The sequence below is a fragment of the Oncorhynchus kisutch genome, linkage group LG27 (assembly GCF_002021735.2).
Source record: "Oncorhynchus kisutch isolate 150728-3 linkage group LG27, Okis_V2, whole genome shotgun sequence".
In the NCBI taxonomy this organism is placed as follows: Eukaryota; Metazoa; Chordata; class Actinopteri; order Salmoniformes; family Salmonidae; genus Oncorhynchus; species Oncorhynchus kisutch.
In genome coordinates, this window is record NC_034200.2 from 11,639,428 (window position 1) to 11,661,641 (window position 22,214).

At 42.2% G+C, this 22,214-nt stretch overlaps 1 protein-coding gene across 3 annotated transcripts; it reads left to right on the forward strand.

Moving 5' to 3' along the window:
- Nucleotides 1–97: 97 nt before the first annotated feature.
- Nucleotides 98–20,520, forward strand: LOC109871975 (E3 ubiquitin-protein ligase znrf1-like). 3 transcript variants are annotated; one of them, XR_004205884.1, is made up of 6 exons: nucleotides 98–838; nucleotides 3,942–4,037; nucleotides 4,574–4,679; nucleotides 15,793–15,892; nucleotides 16,052–17,200; nucleotides 20,255–20,520. XR_004205884.1 is itself a non-coding variant. In XM_031807389.1 (5 exons), the coding sequence occupies exons 1-4, from the start codon at nucleotides 328–330 to the stop codon at nucleotides 15,848–15,850; spliced, it is 771 nt and encodes a 256-aa protein (XP_031663249.1). In that variant the 5' UTR covers nucleotides 98–327; the 3' UTR covers nucleotides 15,851–15,892; nucleotides 16,052–20,520. The 3 variants fall into 3 exon arrangements, 2 of the variants coding, with proteins under 2 accessions (XP_031663249.1, XP_020318615.1); XM_031807389.1 differs by having other exon boundaries at nucleotides 16,052–20,520; XM_020463026.2 differs by lacking the exon at nucleotides 16,052–17,200.
- The last annotated feature ends 1,694 nt before the right edge of the window (nucleotides 20,521–22,214 follow it).

The following is a 22,214-nucleotide window of genomic DNA, read 5'->3' on the forward strand; positions in this document are numbered from 1 at the left end:
CTTTTCCTTTGTGAATTTCTTCACAACCATCCAGCTGGTGGCGACGATACACCTTTTTGCGCGTAGTTCGCAATTAAACCCAAAGAAGAAGAAGATGAAACTGAACTCACTTCCGCTGGTAACCAAAAGCAGTCAGACGTGAGGGATGTCAAAGAAAATTAAATGTGGAGAGAAGAGACGATTCAGAAACAGGAAAGGAACCGTTTGACAATACTCTATTTATAGAACGAAGATAATTTAGGAAATCGTGGTAAGAATTTAAATAGACATTTCGAAAATATCACATTTTTAGCTAATCTCCTGTTTTGTGGGTAAAAAACGAAAGAGATGGGGACAAGAGCTAGTCGTTTACAAGAGGACCCAGTGTCTTCGGCTTTCGTCAAAGATGGCATAAAGCGGGATTCCTATCGACGACCCCGCTGCAATAGGCCCGCCAGTCTTAAAATAGACTTTTCGGGGAGTTTTGACGATTCGGAGACCAACCGTAGCCGATCGGAGGAAGGCAGCGATTCGGACATAGGGCAACAGGCGAGTGCCGTTGGAAGCCCCGCCGACCACAACAGCGACCCATCCATCAGCCAGTCATCACCAGCGGAAGACAACAGCGAATGCAAGCGCGAGGAAGACGGTAATAGCAGTCCCGAGGGTGCTGTCAACGGGGAACATCTGCCTGGAGAGGAGACAGGCCGCGTGTCTCACCGCACTTTCTCTGAACGTTTACCCGGCAATCGACACTCTAACTGGCGCAACGTCAGCGCAAGATCCGCACGAATGAGAGGCATCAATCAACGCCCGGCGTCGGAGGCTTGGATTGGCCTCTACCGTGTCAACCGACATGGTGACAACCCTTTTTGTGTTTTTTATGTATTGCTTTATTAAGTTGCAGTTGCTATTCACTTTTGGCAGATTTAAATCCTGTACACGGCATCATTTAGGCAGTCAGTCAGTGTGAACAAAAACACAAATGTACCCTAGGTAGCAACGTTAATTGGCTTGGGCGCAAACATCTGTTATAGCTAATATGTGAGACGTGACACAAATTGGTCAGACTTACTACTGAAACGGCATTCTTGGAGGGGTGATTTTTCTCTCGTGCATACAGGCTACTTGACTCACAGCTGAACCCATTGTATTAAGTTGTGATAATCAGGCTGCTGCGTCGTTCCACCTCAAAAAGCACAAGAAAGGGAATTGACTCCCACCATCTCAGATTGTGCTGAAATGTTTTCTGTAGTTAGAGACAGAGGTTGGGATGCCACTATGCAATGGAAGTTTACATTTTAAATGGTTATGGTAAGGGTTATGCTTAAGGTTTGGGCAGGGGTTAATGTTATAGTTTATGCTTAGTGACGTCCCAGTAAAAGTTTGCTAATAGTTTTTATTAGAAGTATGAATTTCAGCACCCTGCAGAAGGACCACTGTTGTACAGGACAAACATTTTCAGAATTGCCATTTTTACAAGAATCAACTGATGGTGACTCAATGTTTGACCAAGCAAAAACAGGTTGACATTTTTGCAAATGTAAAAAAATATATATAAAAAAACAGTAGCACATTTCCATAAGTATTCAGACCCTAACGCTATAAGCTTGGCACACCTGTATTTGGGGAGTTTCTTGCATTCCTCTCTGCAGTTCCTCTCAAGTTCCTCAAGCTCTGTCAGGTTGGATGCACAGCTATTTTCAGGTCTCTCCAGCGGTGTTTGATTGGGTTTAAGTCCGGGCTCTGGCTGGGCCACTCAAGGGCATTCAGAGACTAGTTCTGAAGCCACTCCTGCGATGTCTTGGCTATTTGCTTAGGGTTGTTGTCCTGTTGGAAGGTGAACATTCTCCCCAGTCTGAGGTCCTGAGCACACTGGAGTAGGTTCCCATCAAGAATCTTTTCTCCGTTCATCTTTCCCTCGATCCTGACTAGTCTACCTGCCTCTGAAAAATATCCCCACAGCATGATGCTGCCACCACCATGCTTCACCGTAGGGAAGGTACCAGGTTTCTTCCAGACGTGACGCTTGGCATTCAGGCCAAAGAGTTCAATCTTGATTCATCAGACCAGAGAATCTTGTTTCTCATGGTCTGGGAGTCCTTTGGTGACATTTTGGCAAACTCCAAGCGGGCTATCATGGGACTTTTGCTGAGGAATGGCTTCCGTTTGGCCAATCTACCATAAATTGGTGGAGTGCTGCAGAAATGGTTGTCCTTCTGGGAGGTTCTCCCATCTCCACAGAGGAACTCTGGAGCTCTGTCAGAGTGATCATCTGGTTCATGGTCACCTCCCTGATCAAGGCCCTTCTCCCCGATTTCTCAGTTTGGACAGTCTTGTTGGTTCTAAACTTCTTCCATTTAAGAATGATGGGGGCCACTGTTCTTGGAGACCTTCAATGCTGCAGACATTTTTTGATACCCTTCCCTAGATCTGGGACTCAACACATTCCTGTCTCGGAACTCTACGGACAATTCCTTCGACCTTATGGCTTGGTCTTTGCTCTGACATTCACTGTCAACTGTGGGACCTTATATAGAGAGGTGTTTCTTTCCAAATCATGTCCAATGACTTGAATTTACCACAGATGGACTCCAATCAAGTGGTAGAAACATTTTCAAGGATGATCAATGGAAACAGGATGCACCTGAGCTCAATATCGAGTCTCATAGCAAATGGCCTGAATACTTATGTAAATAAGTTATTTCAGTTTTTTATTTTTAAGACATTTACAAACATTTCAAAACTTTTTTTTTTGCTTTGTCATTATGGGGTATTGTGTAGATTGTTGAGAGGGAAAAAACGATTTAATCAATTTTAGAACAAGGCTGTAACGTAACAAAATGTGGAAAAAGTCAAGTGTTCTGAATACTTTCCAATTGCGCTGTATGAGCTCATCACATTACATTTTGCTCTTTAACACTCTGAGGCTTGGTGATTATCGAGGGGGAGATTGTTGGAAAGATTTTTCAAATAACCTCCAGTGAGGAACTATAGTATTAATAGCTTTATATTGTCGTTCGCAATGGATGTAAAAAATAAAATAAAAAATACTTTGACTTTCCTACATTGCTGCGCAGCAGGCCAGGTACTTCTATGTGTGCTCAGGCGCCCACGTTCCCTCAACATTAACAGGACAGAGAAACTAGACACATGCTCATTGGTCACATGGACCACTCCAAACAAAAGACAATGAAAAAAATGGACAACTTGTCAATTATGGTTATGAAATTAACCAAAACTTGTTTCAGGTTGTGTAGCAGGTTGTGAACTCTACAAACAACATTTCCACTCTGAGAATGAGATCGGTAAATGACTGTAATTTATACATGCAGGAACCGATTGATGTAACCAAATTACGGGGATTAACTGTACATGTACTAATGGTGGCATGTAATGGGGAATTTATAAAACAATCCACAGCTATTTTTTTAAAAGAAGCTTTCACATATGGCCAGGTCCTGACTGACAAGGAAGAATCCCAGTGTAGGCCTACATTATTAATCAGACAGATGGACAGAAGTGGTTGTATGTCAGTGAGACCCCTACCCAAACCAAGCTTTGGATTTATTTTCCCACGCGCCATTAATCCAGCCCCCAAGCAAGTCTAGGAAATGGGTCAAAGTAATCACGTGGGCACAGCTGACAGCAGGGCCAGGGAGGGAGGGGATATGGAAGCCAACTGGGCACACTCTTTCCCCATGTTGTCCCACCCCAGAGGCTGGACTCCTCTAGTTATGCATGTTGTTCTGGTGGAATGATGATGACTGGAAAACTAATCATGAGTTGAGTTGACCTGACTTCATCATTGTCAGGATGATACTCAAGTCACACAAATGTCAACATCTACTAAAGACCCATGGCATTCATGATGGACAAGTTGATTTGATCTTCTCCCCGCCTTTGTTTGTCTAATGTTTCCTTGTTAATCATGTGCATGTTTTTTGCCATCTCATCCCCAGACATCCGCTGTCCGTTCTGCTCCAAGTCTTTCTCGGGGGGCAAGATTGAGAATCACCTGTTGAGCTGCCTCACATCTCCATCTCTCCCTTACAACAGTGAGTATGAGTGCACCAAAAACTCAGAGCAGAGGCCTGTTTCATTTGTCACAAACAAAAGAGGCTCTTTACATTCACCCAGAGAAAGGGTTGACATTGTATGTTAAACAGTGGTGTTAAAGTGGTGGCAGGTAGCCTAGCGGTTAGAGCGTTGAGCCAGTAACCGTAATGTTGCTAGTTCAAATCTCCGAGCCGACAAGGTGAAAAATCTGTCTGTGCTCTTGAGCAAGGCACTTAATCATATTTGCTCCAGGGTTACCTTTGAATGGCAGACCCTGGCCGTGATCCCGTTCTCAGAGGGATATGGAAAAACATATTAATACACACTTGTACATGTTTGAAATAGGACAAATGTAAGCACCCACCAAATAATAATATTTACAGTCTATTACACAAACCGTAGCATATATGAAAGTTCAGGCATAATGTGTGTTGAAAGTATGTATGTTAAAAGCCCCTTCCCTGCCCCATGGGTTTGTGAGGATACTTTAACGTCTAACTGTCATGTTTGTGATGTGTGTGTGTTGTGTTCTCAGCGGACGTGCTCAGTAAGGACAGCGGTGAGTGTTCCATCTGTCTGGAGGAGCTGCAGCAAGGAGAGACCATTGCCCGGCTGGCCTGCCTATGTGTCTACCACAAGGGGTAATAGCACTAGGCCTTTTCACACGCATTGTTTTTAACCTCGACTTCTGGCTATCTTAGCCCCAGGCTATGGCTGACCCTGGGCTAGCTTATCCTGTGTTCACCAAGCCTTTGTTAACATGGGCTAAGCTCGAGCTCAGGGCTAAGGACTCACACTTCTCAAAGCCCTGGGCCAGTGGTTCCTAAACTTAAATATATATATTTTTTAAGGAGCTCATTCAGGCTTACTCTTTAAAGTTGTAATATTACAATGCACAAGGTGCAATTTTCGGATCGGCACTTTTCCTCTTGTAATTGCAGACAGAAGAAAGAGCTTATTCATAACGTGACAGAAATGTCTAGATCAACTAGCCCATTTCAGCTAATGTTATTTAGCTAGGTTTTTTTTAGCCCATTGATTTTGTTGTGTTGTTTGAGTCACTCAGATATCACATGAACACACAAGACATGGCAAAAGTTGTAGAATAGCAGGAAATAAGCGTGTAAACCTGCAAAATGTTCTCTTCGCCAACAAGAAGGGTGTGAACAGTTTGTCATAGACAGTGCTTGTGCCCATCTCAGCCACGTGACCAATGATATAAGCAATAAGGCCCTTATTAACACATCCTCTCCAGTTGTGCTCACTTCACCAGTTCATGACATGCCCGGCCCAGCATGCATTTATAGGCTCCCCGTCTTTTGCTATAGCCATATTAAGGCCTAATGTATTTATTTAAATTGACTGATTTCCTTATCAGTAGTTCCCAACATTTTTATAGTCCTGTACCCCTTCAAACATTCAACCTCTAGCTGCGTACCCCCTCTCCATCACCAGGGTCAGTCAGCGCACTCTGAAATGTTGTTTTTTGCCATCATTGTAAGCCTGCCACATACAATACATTTTTTTGTCACAACCAGGCTCGTGGGAAGTGACAGAGTTCTTATAGGACAGAGCTCTTATTAATAATCAATAATTGTGCTCTTTATTTAACCATTCTACACATAAAACCTTATTTGTTAATCGGAAATTGTGAATAACTCGCCACGGGTTAATGAGAAGGGTGTGCTTGAAAGGATTCACATAACTCTGCAATGTTGGGTTGTATTGGAGAAAGTGTCTTAAATCATTTTCCACACACAGTTTGTGCCTCTATTTAGTTTTCATGCTAGTGAGGGCCGAAAATCCACTCTCACAAAGGTACGTGGTTGCAAAGGGCATCAGTGTCTTAACAGCGTGATTTGCCAAGGCAAATTTGCCAAATGTATTTATTTTCGTTCATGATCTGAAATGTATTTTAATATTCAGCAAAGATAAACTGTTGAAATAGACAAAGCTCTGAGCGCAGCCCAATCCAGAAATCTGGCAGTGGCATCTGATTTAAATGACATTTTCACAGAACCGCTTGTTGCAATTTCGATGAGTTTCTTGTTCAGATATCTGTACGTGGACTGGAGGCAGTGCATGAAAGGGATAACTAATCCAGTTGTTTGTGTCATCCATTTCGGGAAAGTACCCGCGTAATTGCTCACACAACTCACTCGGGTTCTTCACTATATCACATTTGACTTTTTTTTTTTACCTTTATTTAACTAGGAAAGTCATTTAAGAAAAAATCTTATTTGCAACGATGGCCTACCGGGAAACAGTGGGTTAACTGCCTTGTTCAGGGGCAGAACGACAGATTTTTACCATGTCAGCTTGGGGATTCGATGGTTTGCCATTGTCCGTAAGCTTGAGTTCATTTGCACACAAAAAATCATACAATGATGGAAAGACCTGTATATTGTGCTTGATAATGCAGACAGAGGAGAGCTCCAACTTCTTAATCATAGCCTCAATTTTGTCCTGCACATTGAATATAGTTTCGGAGAGTCCCTGTAATCCTAGATTCAGATCATTCAGCCGAGGGGGGGGGGGGGGGGGAAATTAACTTGCCCCTCAGAACACTTCATGATGGCAGAAGTGAGTGCTACGGGGCGATAGTGATTTTGTTCAGTTACCTTCGCTTTCTTGGGTGCAGGAACAAAGCTGGACATTTTGAAGCAAGTGGGGACAGCAGACTGGGATAGGAAGATATTGAATATGTCCGTAAACACTCCAGCCAGCTGGTCTGCACATGCTCTGAGGACGTGGCTAGGAATGCATTCTGGGCCAGCAGCCTTGCGATGGTTAACATGCTTAAATGTCTTACTCGTGTTGGCCAGGGAGAACGAGAGCTCAGTCCTTGGGAAGCGGCCCGTGTCGGCGGCACGGCGTTATCCTCAAAGCGGTCGAAGAACATGTTTAGCTGTCCAGGAGCAAGACTTCGGTATCAGCAACGTGGCTGGTTTTCCCTTCATAATCCGTGATTGTCTGGAGTCCCTGCCACATACATCTCGTGTCTGAGCCGCTGAATTGTGACTCCATTTTGTTTCTGTACTGACGTTTTGCCTTTTTGAATGCCTTTACGGAGGGCATAATTGGACTGTTTCTATTCGACCATATTCCCAGTCACCTTGCTGTGGTTAAATGCAGTGGTTTGTGCTTTTAGATTTATCCACGTTTTTGGGTTTGGATAGGTTTTAATCATCACAGTGCGAACAGCATCCCCTATACACTTCCTGATGAACTCAGTCACCGTGTCAGTGTATGTGTCCATGTTATTCTCAGAGGTAACCCGGAACATACTCCAGTCCGCGTAATCAAAGCAATCTTGAAGCATGGATTCTGATTGGTCAGACCAGCGTTGAGTAGACCTTAGCACGGTACTTCCTGTTTGTGTTTCTGCCTATAGGAAGGAGGTGCAGAATGGAGTTGTGATCTGATTTGCCAAAGGGAGGGTGGGGGAGGGCCTTGTAGCCATTCCGAAAGGGAGTGTAACAATGGTTGAGAGTTTTTGAAGCTTGAGTACTGCAGACAATGTCCTCATATTTGCTTTATTAAAGTACCCAGCTACAATAAATGCTGCCTCGGGATATGCGGTGTAGTTCCCTGAGAGCCTTCGTGGTATCGGCTTGAGGGGGAATATATACGGCTGTGACGATGACCGAAGAGAATTCTCTCGGGTGGTAATGCGGTTGACATTTGAGGTATTCTAGGTTGGGTGAACAAACGTGCACATGCTAGCAGAAAGGAACGAGGTGGGTAGCTGGCAAAGTATGTCCTTTTAGCTAAATAAACAAACCAAAAATCTGATCTCTTAAAAGTTTAGTTCATTTTCATTCTATTATCTATACAATAGTCTATCATTGATTTTGGCCCAATAGGCCGGACATTAGTGTTGCACGGTATATATATACTATGGTAATATCATCGTACCAAAACCTCATGATACTTATGATACCAACATTTTTAGAATACCGTAGTACCGTTTTCATATGATACTAACGACTTTTTCACCCCTACCAATCTAAAGATTCTGCTTGCGCCTGTTATGAAATGTTTATGAAGTCAGTTTTGTTTATACATTTATGCACCAGTCACTTGTCTGTGCAGGTCCAATAATATCCACTATACTTTCATGCCAGCCGTATCCCACAGACCCTACCAGCCCTCACTCACCTGCTTCTCACCTTCTCTTCACTCGTGTCTATTCCATCCGGTTTTTTTTCAAATCGAAGTTTGCCGTGATGGCGAGCGGGATGCAGATCCAGACCCTGATGAGTGTTCTGTCAGAGTTGTACATTTGTTACATTCGAGCAGAGAGCAATGTTGATACATTGCTTCATCGCCTGTTATAACCAAGAGCACAGACCAGTCTGAGTAGACTTTGCAAATTCACTGTCATGCAGCCTCCTGGTAACTTGACAGTAGGTTTAGGATAATTAGATTGGCACAGGAAGAAAGGAGAAGGGTCTACTGCAGCCAAAAGGAACCACAGCAGAGCAAGTGTTTTTTGCAACATTTCAGCCATTTTGTTTTTTTACTTGTTTCTGACTGAGAAGTTCTGTTACCAAAATCCCTAATTTGGAGAAACACTCCTTCAACCCTTGCTCTCTTTACGTGAAACATGTAAGCATCGCATGCATGTGACCAATAGGGCCTGACCTATAGCCCATCATAATTACAACAATAAATTTGTTATAGAAAACTCTAAACACAGTAACACATGACAGCAAAATGTATGTGGAGGAAGTGAAAAAGAAACTCGGAAACAGGCAAATGTTTACTGGTTGCTCAGGAGGGAAAGAGGAAGTCAGGTCTGTGGAAGACATTTGGCATTTGAAAAAGGAAGGTATAGGAGCAAGGGTTGCGTGAGTATTGTGTGTATTTTTTCGGACCATTTGAAACCATGTAAACAACACAAAATAAATAAGTGTACCGGAGAGTCTTCTCTAACGGGGACAAAAGATCTATAAAGCCTTTTATTACAGCAGACCTAAAAACAATTGCATGCGTTCGTGAATTGCAGTTTATGTATCATTTAGGAAAATTATTCATAGCGCCCTTTGGTTAATTTTAAAACAAAAATGCTTGATTTGCATTTCAAAGCATGAATGTCTCGTGTGATGGCATGGACGCATGAATGATTGATTGATACAGTAGCCTGTATATTGAAATGTAGGTTTAAGTAAGTTGTGGTTTTAAGATCAAACAGTACCCTCTCTTAGGCCTACAGCTCGATGGTGGTTATACAAGGCTACTATACAAAGCCTACCAATGATAACGACTACTTATTATTACTAATGGTAATCATAATTATTGTAATAATAACAATAAGGAGATCAAGAAAAAGGAGGGTATAGGAGCGAGTGCTGCGTGCATATGTGTAACAAACAGGTGCTGTTAGATTACAATATTATTGTTCTGCCTGTTTGGAACAGTGTTAACAATACATTTATAAGTAATACCAGTCTGTTCTAACAAAATAAAATGATAAAGCAACCAAATCTGTGAAATTGCTTTTTCCAAAATTTTGCCGTTGCATTTATTTTTTGAACCTCTATTTAACTAGGCAAGTCAGTTAAGAACCAATCCTTATTTGCAATGACTGCCTACCAAGCATGAGGCTTGGTGCTCACAGAATCAGTAGGGTATTAAACAAACAGGCAACAGAAGCAATATCTGTCTTATATCTGTAGATCTATATGGATGATTTATAAAGTCAAGCACATTTAGCAGTTAGGCTATTGATTATAAACCTAATTAAGTTGGGGTTTCCTGTCTCCTCAATATTCAATTAAGCTAAGGCAAGGGCTTTTTCCTCGTCTCTGCTGCTGCCTCCAGCGCATTGTTCTCAATCCCAATATGCTGGTTAATTTTGCTATTTTGCACATAGCAACATAGGAGAAGGCGCCAATTCTACTGCACGCTGAATATTGTTTCAGAAGCACGAACGGCGAACTTATCCAATGCGGGAGAAAACGCATTTGTTATAAAATATTAGATGTTAGTGTTGCACCGTTATTTTTCCATTATATAACCATATACAATTTCAGTATCACATGTCTTAGTAATGGACTGTGCCATCCCCGTGGCTTCCGCAATGGATTAGTCCACTGAGACAGGCACAGTCTTGTGAACCATAGTATAAGTGTAATTGTCAAAATTGCGTGCAGAACGAATCACAAGCATATGCAAAGTAAGTGAAAGTGCAGCTTTTGTGATAGGACAGTGAAGATTCTATGCATTGTTCTTGACCCTGTTTCACGCTGGCTATTTTGGCACCATGTTTCCCCCTAAAGCCAGAGCAGGGCCAGCTAGCTCTGGGCTACGGTGTTGGTGCAAGCCCCCGGCTAAAATCTCCCTTAGCCCATCTTTACAAAAAAAAATTGCAGTTTTGAAACTGCAGTAAAAGTGCAGTAACTGCAGCTGATTGTGGTATTTTAGACGCAGTATTGCAGAATAACTACAGTCAACTGTAACTGCAGTCACACTGCAAAATGACATTTTTTTTCCCTTCTCTTGGACGTGGTATTTGCAGCGTAATGCAGTTATACTGCACTCTGACTGCAATCTTTTTCCATAAGGGCAGAGCTTAGGAGGCTAGTCCTGAGACGCGAAAGTCGTCTCCGGTACGCGTCCTCTATTCATTTGAATGTGTTGACAGAAATGTGAGAAATTGCTTGAGCTGCGCTGACATTCAAAAAGTATCAAAGCCTATGGTACAATATTCTAGATACGAGTACATGTTTTGGACTACGATAAACTCTTTAGCCCCGGGCTGAGGTGCAGTGTGAATGTGCCTACTGAGGATTTAATACACACCTACTGTGGATTTAGTGCCTTCAGAAAATATCCACACCCCTTGACTTATTTCACATTTTGTTTTGTTAGTGTGAATTCAAAATGGATTACATATATTTTATTTTTGAATCAATCGACCACAATACACCATAATGAAAAAGTGAAAACATGTTTTTAGTCATTTTTGCCAATATATATATATATATATAAAATAAATCTCTTATAGGTATCTCCAACCCTGAGTCAATACATGTTAGAATAACGTTTGGCAGCAATTTACAGCTCTGAGTCTTTCTGGGTAAGTCTGGGTAAGTTAAGAGCTTTGCACACCTGGATTGTGCAACATTTGCACATGTATATATATTTTTTTAATCTTCAAGCTCTGTCAAGTTGGTTGTTGATCATTGCTAGACAGCCATTTTCATGTCTTGCCATAGATTTGCAAGCCTATTTAAGTGAAAACTGTAACTAGGCCACTCATGAACATTCAGTGATAAGCTTACTCCAGTGTATATTTGGCCTTGTGTTTTTTGTCCTGCTGAAATGTGAATTTGTCCGTTGGAAAGCAGACTGAACCAGGTTTTCCTCTAGGATTTTGCCTGCGCTTAGCTCTATTCCGTTTCTTATTATCCTTTAAAAAAAGCTCCCTTGTCCTTGCCGATGACGAGCATACTCATAACATGATGCAGCCACTACTATGCTTGAAAATATGAAGTGGTACTCAGTGACGTGTTGGATTTGTCCCAAACATAACGCTTTGTATTCAGGACAAAAGGTACATTTCTTTGCCACCTTTTTTGCAGTATTACTTTAGTGCCGTATTAGAAACAGGATGCATGTTTTGGAATTGTTTGAATCTGTACAGATTTCCTTTTTTTTGTCATTTAGGTTAGTATTGTTGATCCATTATCAGTTTTCTCCTATCACAGCCATTAAACTCTGTAATTGTTTTATAGTCACCATTGGCCTCATGGTGAAATCCCCTGAGCGGTTTCCTTCCTCTCCAGCAACTGAGTTAGGAAGGACGCCTGTATCTTTGTAGTGACTGGGTGTATTGATACACCATCCAAAGTGTAAATAATAACTTCCATGCTCAAAGGGGTATTCAACATCTGTTTTTTGTGTTTTTTTTGCCATTTACCAATAGGTGCCCCTGGTCTTTGTGGTTGAACATGTTTGAAATTCACTGCTTGAGTGAGGGACCTTACAATTATCTGTATGTTTGGGGTACAGAGATGAGGTAGTCATTCAAAAATCATGTTAAACACTATTGCACAGAGTGAGTCCATGCAACTTATTATGTGACTTGTTAAGCAAATGTTTACTCCTGAACTTATTTAGGCTCACCATAAGAAAGGGGTTGAATACTTATTGACTGAAGACATTTCAGCTTTTAATTTTTAAATAATTTGAAAACATTTCTAAAAACATAATTCCACTTTGACATTATGGGTTATTGTGTATAGGCCAGTGACACAAAATCTCAAAATGTGGAAAAGGTCAAGGAGTGGTGAATAGTTTCTGAAAGCACTGTACATGTGGCCCAGGAGACAAAGGGGGAACCAAGCACAGATCTGTGCAAAGAGTTGTGATGCAATCATGAGTTGCAGTCTTTGGAAATCTCATTTAGTAATATGCCTTCCGTTCTATGTGAAATTACATGGTTATTTTGTCACTGCTTACTGCGAAAAGAAATCATGTAATGTTTTTCTCCCACAAGTCATCTTTGATATCACTAAAATCTCCATTGAATAATTTAAGAATTGAGAACGTTGTTCATTGACTACTGCTCAGCGTTCAACACCATAGTACCCTCCAAGCTCATCACTAAGCTCAGGACCCTGGGACTGAACACTTCCCTCTGCAACTGGATCCTGGACTTCCTGGCGCGCTGCCCCCAGGTGATGGGTAGGGGGTAGGCAACAACACATCCGCCACGCTGACTCTCAATACGGGGGCCCCTCGTGTGCATGCTTAGTGCATGCTTAGTCCCCTCCTGTACTCCCTGTTCACCCATGACTGCATGGCCACACACGACTCCAACACCCTCATTAAGTTTGTTGACGACAAGACTGTGGTAGACCTGATCACCAATGATGATGAGACGGCCTATAGGGAAGAGGTCATGATCTGGCAGTGTGGTGCCAGGACAACAACCTTTTGTTGTCCAGAAAATGTTCTGAAGTGTCAAATGTTGGTTGTCCATCTTGTAGTATGAGCGGTGCCTCAACGCGATTGGACAAGGACTGCAGCTAATAGCCAAGGAGCACTCAACATGTGAGACCAAAACAATGATGGCGAAGAAGAAAGCAACAACAACGCGCAGGTTGTCACTAGTTGCCACAGTCAAAATTGTCTATATCGTCAAAATTCATCAAGACCTAAACCTTTTGCTGAACCTTAAATTATCAGTGTAGTTAAAGTTAGGTTTAAAATCAGATTTTAAAGGAGAGAAATTGTAGAAATAAGCGGGGTTTAGCCTTAATTATGACATATTGGTGAAGCCGTGGAGAGAATGCAGCTGCCTTTTTCAATATTAAATGTTTTCACCTCCAATTCCCTCAAGAATATAAGTCCAGATTGTCCACGTCGGCCCAACCATTTGCGGGTCTATATTCTTCACTTCCGTCTCTTTAAAAAATATATATATTTATGTTTCTGCACATAATAATGTACACACTTATAAAGCAACTCCCTGTTTGCGTGTCGGCAGGATCACCTAGGGAATTATCGTGTAATGTGGGCACCCACGACCTGGGGTTGAGAATGGACAGAATTAAAGATTTCGGACAAGGAAATCAGAAACTGTGAGCATGGCCAAGTTAAGATTTTAGAAGTTGTATAGTGTATGCCCAGCATAAGGAATTAAACATGGTCCACCCACACCAGAGGGAGGCTGAAAAGATTTGTCAAGGGCCCTCAGATCATCAAAAGGTTATACAGCTGCACAGTTAAGAGCATCTTGACTGACTGCATCTCTGCTTGGTGGCAACTGCTTGGCATCTGACCACAAAGCGCTAGAGGGTAGTACTTACGGCACAGTACATCACTGGGGCTGAGCTCCCTGCAATCCAGTCTATACCAGGCGGTGTCAGAGGAAGATCCTAAAATGTATCAAAGACTCCAGCCACCAAAGTCATAGACAGTTTTCTCTGCCACGGCACGGAAAGTGGTATCGATGCACCAAGTCAGGAACCAACAGGACCCTGAACAGCTTCTACCCCCAAGCCATAAGTCTGCTAAATGGTTAGTCCGAGTAGCTATTTGGTTTTCTGCATTGACCCCCTTTGCTCTAACGCTTAAATCTTCACATGCTGCTGCTACTACAAATTATCTATCCTGTTTCCTGTCACTTTGCCCCTTCCCATATGTATACTGAACTAAAATATAAATGCAACAATTAACAATTTTACTGAGTTACAGTTCATAGAAGGAAATCAGTCAATTGAAATAAATTCATTAGGACCTAATCTATGGATTTCACATGGCTGCACAGGGGCGCATCCATGGATGGGCCAGGGAGGGCATAGGCCCACCCGCTGAGGAGCTAGGACATCATCAGCTGTCCTGGTGGCTGGTCTCAGATGATCCCGCAGGTGAAGAAGCCGGATGTGGAGGTCCTGGGCTGGCGTGCTTACACGTGGTCTGCGGTTGTAAAGTTGGTTGGGCGTACTGCCAAATTCTCTAAAATTACATTGGAGGCGGCTTATGGTAGATAAATGAACATTCAATTCTCTAGCAACAGCTCTGGTTGACGTTCCTGTAGTCAGCATGCCAATTGCACCTTCAACTTGAGACATTTGTGGCGTTGTGTGACAAATCTGCACATATGAGTGGCCTTTTATTGTCCCCAGCACACAGTGCACCTGTGTAATGATCATGCTGTTTAATCAGCCACTTGATATGCCACACCTGTCAGGTGGATGGATTATCTTGGCAAAGAAGAAATGCTCACAAATTATTGCAGAAAATATGAGAGAAATAACCTTTTTGTGCGTATGGAACATTTCTGGCATCTTTTATTTCAGCTCATGAAACATGGCACCAACCCCTTACATGTTGCGTTAGTTTTTTTAATTCAGTATACAGTACCCCATGTATATACGGAGTATACAAAACATTAAGAACATGACAGACTGACCTGGTGAATCCAGGTGAAAACTATGATCCCTTATTGACGTCACTTGTTAAATCCACTTCAATCAGTGTATATGAAGGGAAGGAGACAGCTTAAAGAAGGATTTTTAAGCCTTGGGACAATTGAGATGTGGATTGTGTGTGTGCCATTCAGAGGGTGAATGGGCAAGGCAAAAGAACTTCAACGCTGCTGGGTTTTTCACGCTCAACAGTTTCCCGTGTGTACATGGGCCAGCATCCCTGTGGAACACTTTATTCACGTTTTAGAGTCCATGTCAGACGACTTGAGGCTGTTCTGAGGGCAAAAGGGGGGAGGGGGGTGCAACTCAAAATTAGGAAGGCGTTCCTAATGTTTGGTATTAATGTTTTTATTTTTCTATTTTTCCTCTCTGCATTGTTGAAAAGGGCCCATAAGTAAGCGTTTCACATTTTTATTTGATTTTTGAAATTGAAGAACACTTGTGGGAGCGTCAAGCAGTGAGCGGCTATAACCTTATTTTCTTTACCAGAATGACCTAACCTTATCGCAAGTCATTCACCTCTGTTTGACTAAGAGGTATTTTAAGGTGTGAACCTCCTTTTGAAAGAAATACAGTAACCACAACAAGTGTTTCTAATCCGGCTGTCTCACAGTGAGTCAGTCAGCTGCCTGCACCATGGTCCGAGTTAAGTCCCCACCCTGGGACCGCAGATGGGATTGAATTATGTAACTTAAACTGCTGTAATACATGTGTTCTGCATGGTCCAGAATAAGTGATAATCAAAAGGGAAAACGGCCATTCCATTTCTGTATGTCTCATTACATGTCTGTCTCTCTCTTTCTCTGTCCAGCTGTATAGACTCCTGGTCCAAGGTGAAGCCATGCTGTCCCGAACACCCTTTTGATTGACTCATGGGTCACATGTCCTGCTCAGGGACACACCTGACTCGGGTACGTACGTGTTCATGACTCCATTTATTCCAACCCCATGATGTCACACTAGCCAACAGGGTAGAAGTTAGTGTGGATAAAATATTATGTGAAATAGGAAGAGTTACATTCCAAGTGTGAGGAAAGTATAAATATTTTATCTACTTTTTTCCCCCACAGGAGACTGCAATGTTTCTATAATTGCAGCAAATATATTACGGCAATGAAAAATACCAGAGGCAAGCCTCCTAATTTTACAGACCCAGACACAGCCCCACAAGGATGTCAATGAAAAATACCATAGGCAAGCCTCCTAATTTTACAGTCCAGACACAGCCCCACAAGGATGTCAATGAAAAATACCAGAGGCAAGCGTCCTAATTTTACTGACCCAGACACAGCCCCACAAGGATGCGACCGCAGACCACATTTTTTTCTCTTCGACCTGGTTCAGTCCATTTGAGCTGGTTCAGTCCGTTTGAGCTCAACTCAGACCACTATAACTACCGCTGGAATAGACAGCCACCTCTCCTCTGAACATAGCCCAAACTATAAACTGCTGCACTCCAGAAAAACGGTAAATCATCATACCAGGTTGACAGTCCCGTGAAAGTCCTTTTTAACTCGAGGAGGAGAGGAAACGTGTGTTTCTGTTGTCCCATGCATTCCTCTTCCCCTAATGTGAACTTTTCCATATGGGATAGGTCATTTTTGTCTTTTATGATGCAGCAAAACAATATTGGGCAGAGATTCACGTTCCAGTGAATAAATGTTTCTGTCCATAAAAAAAACAACCCAGCTCTGAAAATGTTAACTGTTCATGCTTAAATATTGCAATGCATTGTTTTTTTATAGCCCGATGTTGGAAAGCAGGGCTTTATTTTGTGGATGGGGTTGCTGTAGTAGTAGTGATTGTAGGTGGTTTTCTATTGTCGCCATGATACATTTCAGGAGAGGGATGTTGGGTGTGAGTTGATTGTGGAGTTAAAAGCGGATGATGTTGGTTGGTGCTGAACCCACTGTGTTAGCGCCTTTTACCGCAGCTACAGTAGGTTGTTGGCATTTCCCAGGCCATAGTACTGGTGTTATGCCCATACTGAGCACTTTTTACCACAAGGCTGAACTTTCTTCTTCGATAAGGTGTGCTTGATTGAACCACAGTTGCTAATTTAGTAACAACAGGTGTGTGTGTGTGTGTGTGTGTGTGTGTGTGTGTGTGTGTGTGTGTTTGGACGGACAAATGGGGACAGTCAATATCCTGGATGACCGCGCCCGACTCTAGACAGCAGAGGCGAACTGCAGACTTCTCACTGGCTGTGTAAATGAGAGGTGTGTGTGTGTTCTTAGTGCCCTTATACCCTCTGGGTGAGATTGTTTTAACCCTAGCGTTGTTACATGTCATTTCAGCAAGCCATGACCCCCACCATCTCAGATTGTTCTGAAATTGTTTCTGTAGTTAGTAACAGATAAGAGTTCCTGACACTACTTGTCTGTCACAGAGAACTGATACTACAGTGCCTTCGGAAAGTATTCAGACCCCTTGACTTTTTCGACATTTTTGTTTCGTTACAGCCTTATTCTAAAATGGATTAAAAAAAATGTAATCTTCATAAACACACAATACCCTTTAATGAAATAGCGAAAACAGTATTATTTATTTAAATTGCGAAATAAAATGTGTCAACTGATAACTTACTTACATACGTATTCAGACCCTTTGCTATAAGACTTGAAATTGAGCTCCGGTGCATCCTGTTTCCATTGATCATCATTGATGTTTCTACTACTTAATTGAATTTAACACAGGTGGATTCCAATCAATTGGACATGATTTGGAAAAGCACACACCTGTCTCTATAAGGTTCCACAGTTGACCGTGCATGTCAGAGCAAAAACCAAGCCATGATGTCAAAGGAATTGTCCGAAGAGTTCCAAGACAGGATTGTGTCGAGGCACAGATCTGGGGAAGGGTACCAAAGAATGTCTGCAGCATTGAAGGTCCCCAAGAACACAGTGGCCTCCATCATTCTTAAATGGAAGAAGTTTGGAATCACCAAGACTCTTCCTAGAGCTTGCTTCCTGGCCAAACTGAGCAATCAGGGGAGAAGGGCCTTGGTCAGGGAGGTGATCAAGAACCCGATGGTCACTCTGACAGAGCTCCAGAGTTTTTCTGTGGAGATGGGAGAACATTCCAGAAGGACAACCATCTCTGCAGCACTCTACCAATCAAGCATTTTTGGTAGAGTGGACAGATGTATGCATCTCCTTAGTAAAAGGTACATAACAGCCTGCTTGGAGTTCGCCAAAAGGCACCTAAAGACTCTCAGACCTTGAGAAACAAGATTGAACTATTTGACCTGAATGCCAAGCATCACATCTGCAGGAAACTTGGCACCATCCCTACGTTGAAGCATGGTGGTGGCAGGATCATGCTGTGGGGAATGTATTTCAGCGGCAGGGACTGGGAGACCAGTCAGGTTCAAGGCAAAGATGAACGGAGCTAAGTACATCAGAGATCCTTGTTGAAAACCTGCTTCAGAGTGCTCAGGACCTCAGACTGGGGAGAAGGTTCACCTTCCAACAGGACAATGACCCTAAGCACATAGCCAAGACAATACAGGAGTTGCTTCTGGACAAGTCTCTAAATATCCTTGAGTGGCCCAGCCAGCGTCTGGACTTGAACCCGATCTAACATCTCTGGAGAGATCTGAAAATAGCTGTGCAGCAACGCTTCCCATCTAACCTGACAGAGCTTGAGAGCATCTGCAGAGAAGAATGAGAGAAGCTTCCCAAATACAGGTGTGCCAAGCTTGTAGTGTCATACCCAAGAAGACTTGAGGCTGTAATCACTGCTAAAGGTGCTTCAACAAAGTATTGAGTAAATGGTTTGAATACTTGTGTAAGTGGAATATTTCTGTTTTTTTGTTAGAAATGTACAAATGTCAACCACAAAAAAAAGTCCTCAATTTTAGAATGAGGCTGTAACCTAACAAAATGCGGAAAAAGTCAAGGGGTCTGAATACTTTCCAAAGGCACTGTATATACTTGTTGGGTTGGGACTGGTGTGGGGGGTCGGTGCCTGGCTTTTGACCATTCCTTTGGATTCCTCATGTCTAACTCATTGTTTGAAGAAAGTGTGGCCCAATTCATATGTTAGGTACTATATTGAATAGATATTATATGAATCCTATAAATTAAAATGCCCAATTTGGATGCAATCAATTAGCTTTCAAAAATATGTTGCATGAATGCTAGTCTTATGTTTCTAACAGAAATGATTTCAGAACAATCAATGATGGTTGATGTCTACCCTCTTTCCTCTGCTTTAGCAACAAAGTAGCACTATGGTCGTTCCACCTTAGGAACAAAGGTGGAACGACCATAGTGCTACTTTGTTGCTAAAACAGTGTGATTAAAAACATACTGCTACGATGACTTGGCCCTCCTCTCAGTGAGACCAACCTGTCCTGTCGTGCTGAAGGCATGTGGTGGTGTGTCCCCCTGCCTCTCTCGCTCTGTCTGGGGTGTAGTCCGGAATATTGGACCAGGCCCTGTGCACTTGTCTGGCCATCTGGCTGTGTTCATGTCAATGTGAGGGATGATGTATTTTAGGGCATGATTACGCCATGCGGCATCTGCCTCGCCTATCCCATGATTCCCATCGCTGGAGGCAATGAACATCTGATGAGGGGATTTGTTGTGTTAAGCCACCACCCTTCCCCATAAGAGGATTTTTAGACATTGTATTATTACCATATGTGTTAAACAAGCTACCGTTGCCTGTGTTGGCTGCCTTTGCCTGGTGAGAGGTTTGTGTCTGTCCAGGCTCCTATGGTGTAGTCTAGTCTGGGGATCAGTGGTGACGCTACAGTGAGTTTATCAAAGCACAGGCGGACTGCTGTAGACCAGTATGAGGATCAGTCCTGTTCAGCATTCCTATTGGATGATCTCCCGGAGTTGTTGCACCAGATCCTGCACTCTGAGGTGCTACGACGTGTCGTGCCCCGGCAGCACTGCATGTTACTCTTTCCACTTCAAAAAATAAACTATTACGCCAAAAGTATGTATGTCTGTGTAACTGAAACAGTGGGAAGGGATGTGTGTGAAAAAGAGGAATTGATCATAAGCCCTAAATGTACTTTTTTTTGTGTGGTGAATATGATGAATCATTATGTTGTGTACTTTGAGAGGGGGGGAGGAGGGGGTTGTCAGTAAAAATCTGGACAATCTGAAGCCCCAAATGTTACATTACTATTCTCCCTTTTTACTGTGTGGTGCAATACCTCAATTTTTACAAATACAAAAGCATAGCTATTCTCCAGGGATGATATTTTCTATGTATTGTATTCTTGGCGTTTAATCACAGGGTTCTGTTCCTCCTAGACGCTGAGCTTTGACGGTTATGCTGATATATTCAATGAGAATGTTTGTCACCACAGCGATATCTGCATCCCAAGATATGGACAATCTGCCTTCTCTTTGGTATAATAGAACAATTACGTTTATTTATTAAAGTGTAAATATGTATTGCAATTCAAACTGGCTTGGTCTTTGTCTGTTCATTTGACTGTTTCTAAGCTCCAATCTTTTGTATGTCTCAAAGTTGGTTTTATATGTATTTTTTACAATAAATATGCTTTTAAGCCCTGTTTTGTCAATGTCCTTGTTTAGGTGTTTGAGTACTGTTTAACTGTTTTATGGCATGTTATTAAAGGTCTTTGCCAAATAGGCAGTAATGACTGCTGTGACAGATTCACAGTTATCTACTGTAAATGACTAGCATGCATTGAAAACTAGCATATCTTTAAACTAAAATTCAACCATGTGAAATGTTATATTCCTTCCTGCATTCATTGGATTTAAAAAAATATGGTACTGGTTACTCAATCCTTTAAAAAGATGTCTTCTGGTGATATATATTTTTTTAACTGTTCTTGGTGAGAAGCGATATCCCAAGTATAAAACAGTAAAGCCCACACAAAAAGGGTAAAACAATGTTTTGAGCAAAATGTTTTCTTGCACACATTGCACCGACTGTGGCTCTCCTTTACAAGTATTTATGAACGATTACCTCATCTCTATACCCCACACACATAGCTACCTGTATTGTTCCTCAGTCGAGTATTTCAAACACAGATTTAACCTCAAAGACCAGGGAGGTTTTCCAAATCCTCACAAAGAAGGGCACCTATTGGTAGGTGAGTTAAAAAAAATATATATTTTAAAAAGCATCAAAACACCCAGTCACTACACAGATACATGTGTCCTTCCTAACTAGCCATGATCAACAACCAATTTGACAGAGCTTGAAGAATTTTTTAAAGAATAATAGACAAATGTTCCACAATCCAGGTATGGAATGCTGTGTCACCAGAAAGACAGACATCGCTGCCAATGGTGCTTCTACAAGGTAGACTCTTGTGGGAATGCTTATGTAAATTAGATTTTTGTATTTCATTTAATACATTTGCAAAAATGTCTAAAAACATGTTTCACTTAATCATTAAGGGGTATTGTGTATAGATGGGTGAGAGAAAAATATTTAATCCATTTTGTATTCAGACTGTAACAAACTAGAATAGGTCAAGGGGTATGAATACTTTCTGAAGGCACTGTATGATCTATCACTTAAGCCGTGTTCACATGGGCAGTGATTCTAATCCAATATATTTTCATATCCGATTCAAGTCTTATTTTTCCTGAAGTCTGAATTGTTCACAAACAAATGAGTGAATGTGCTAGAAAGCTGAACAGCTTTAGTACCAAGCTAGCTAGTTGACTGCTGTGACTAGCTCGCTAGTTGGCTACTGTGACTAGCTCGCTAGTTGACTGCTGTGACTAGCTCGCTAGTTGACTGCTGTGAGTAGCTCGCTAGTTGACTGCTGTGACTAGCTCGCTAGTTGGCTACTGTGACTAGCTCGCTAGTTGGCTACTGTGACTAGCTCGCTAGTTGACTGCTGTGACTAGCTCGCTAGTTGACTGCTGTGACTAGCTCGCTAGTTGACTGCTGTGACTAGCTCGCTAGTTGACTGCTGTGACCAGCTCGCTAGTTGACTGCTGTGACTAGCTCGCTAGTTGGCTGCTGTGACTAGCTCGCTAGTTGGCTGCGGTGACTAGCTCGCTAGTTGACTGCTGTGACTAGCCAAAAAGAACTCGTTTTGAAAGTTGGATCATCTTATCCTTTGAGGCTTTAACTGTGTTCTTACCCTATGATTTTGAGAATTCAAAGCAATTGGGGAACATCCATGGCATGTATTGTTGTCACCTTAGCTTGCTACATAACTTCTGATAGGAACCCTGAGCACCACAACCAGTCAGCCTACCCCACTGCACACACTCATCG

Bases quoted from the DNA above. Each gene is read 5' to 3' on its own strand.
- LOC109871975 (XM_031807389.1), top strand. From the start codon at position 328: ATGGGGACAAGAGCTAGTCGTTTACAAGAGGACCCAGTGTCTTCGGCT. The intron at 4,038-4,573 runs GTGAGTATGAGT...TTGTGTTCTCAG, and splicing joins TCCATCTCTCCCTTACAACA to CGGACGTGCTCAGTAAGGAC. The intron at 4,680-15,792 runs GTAATAGCACTA...TTCTCTGTCCAG, and splicing joins CTATGTGTCTACCACAAGGG to CTGTATAGACTCCTGGTCCA.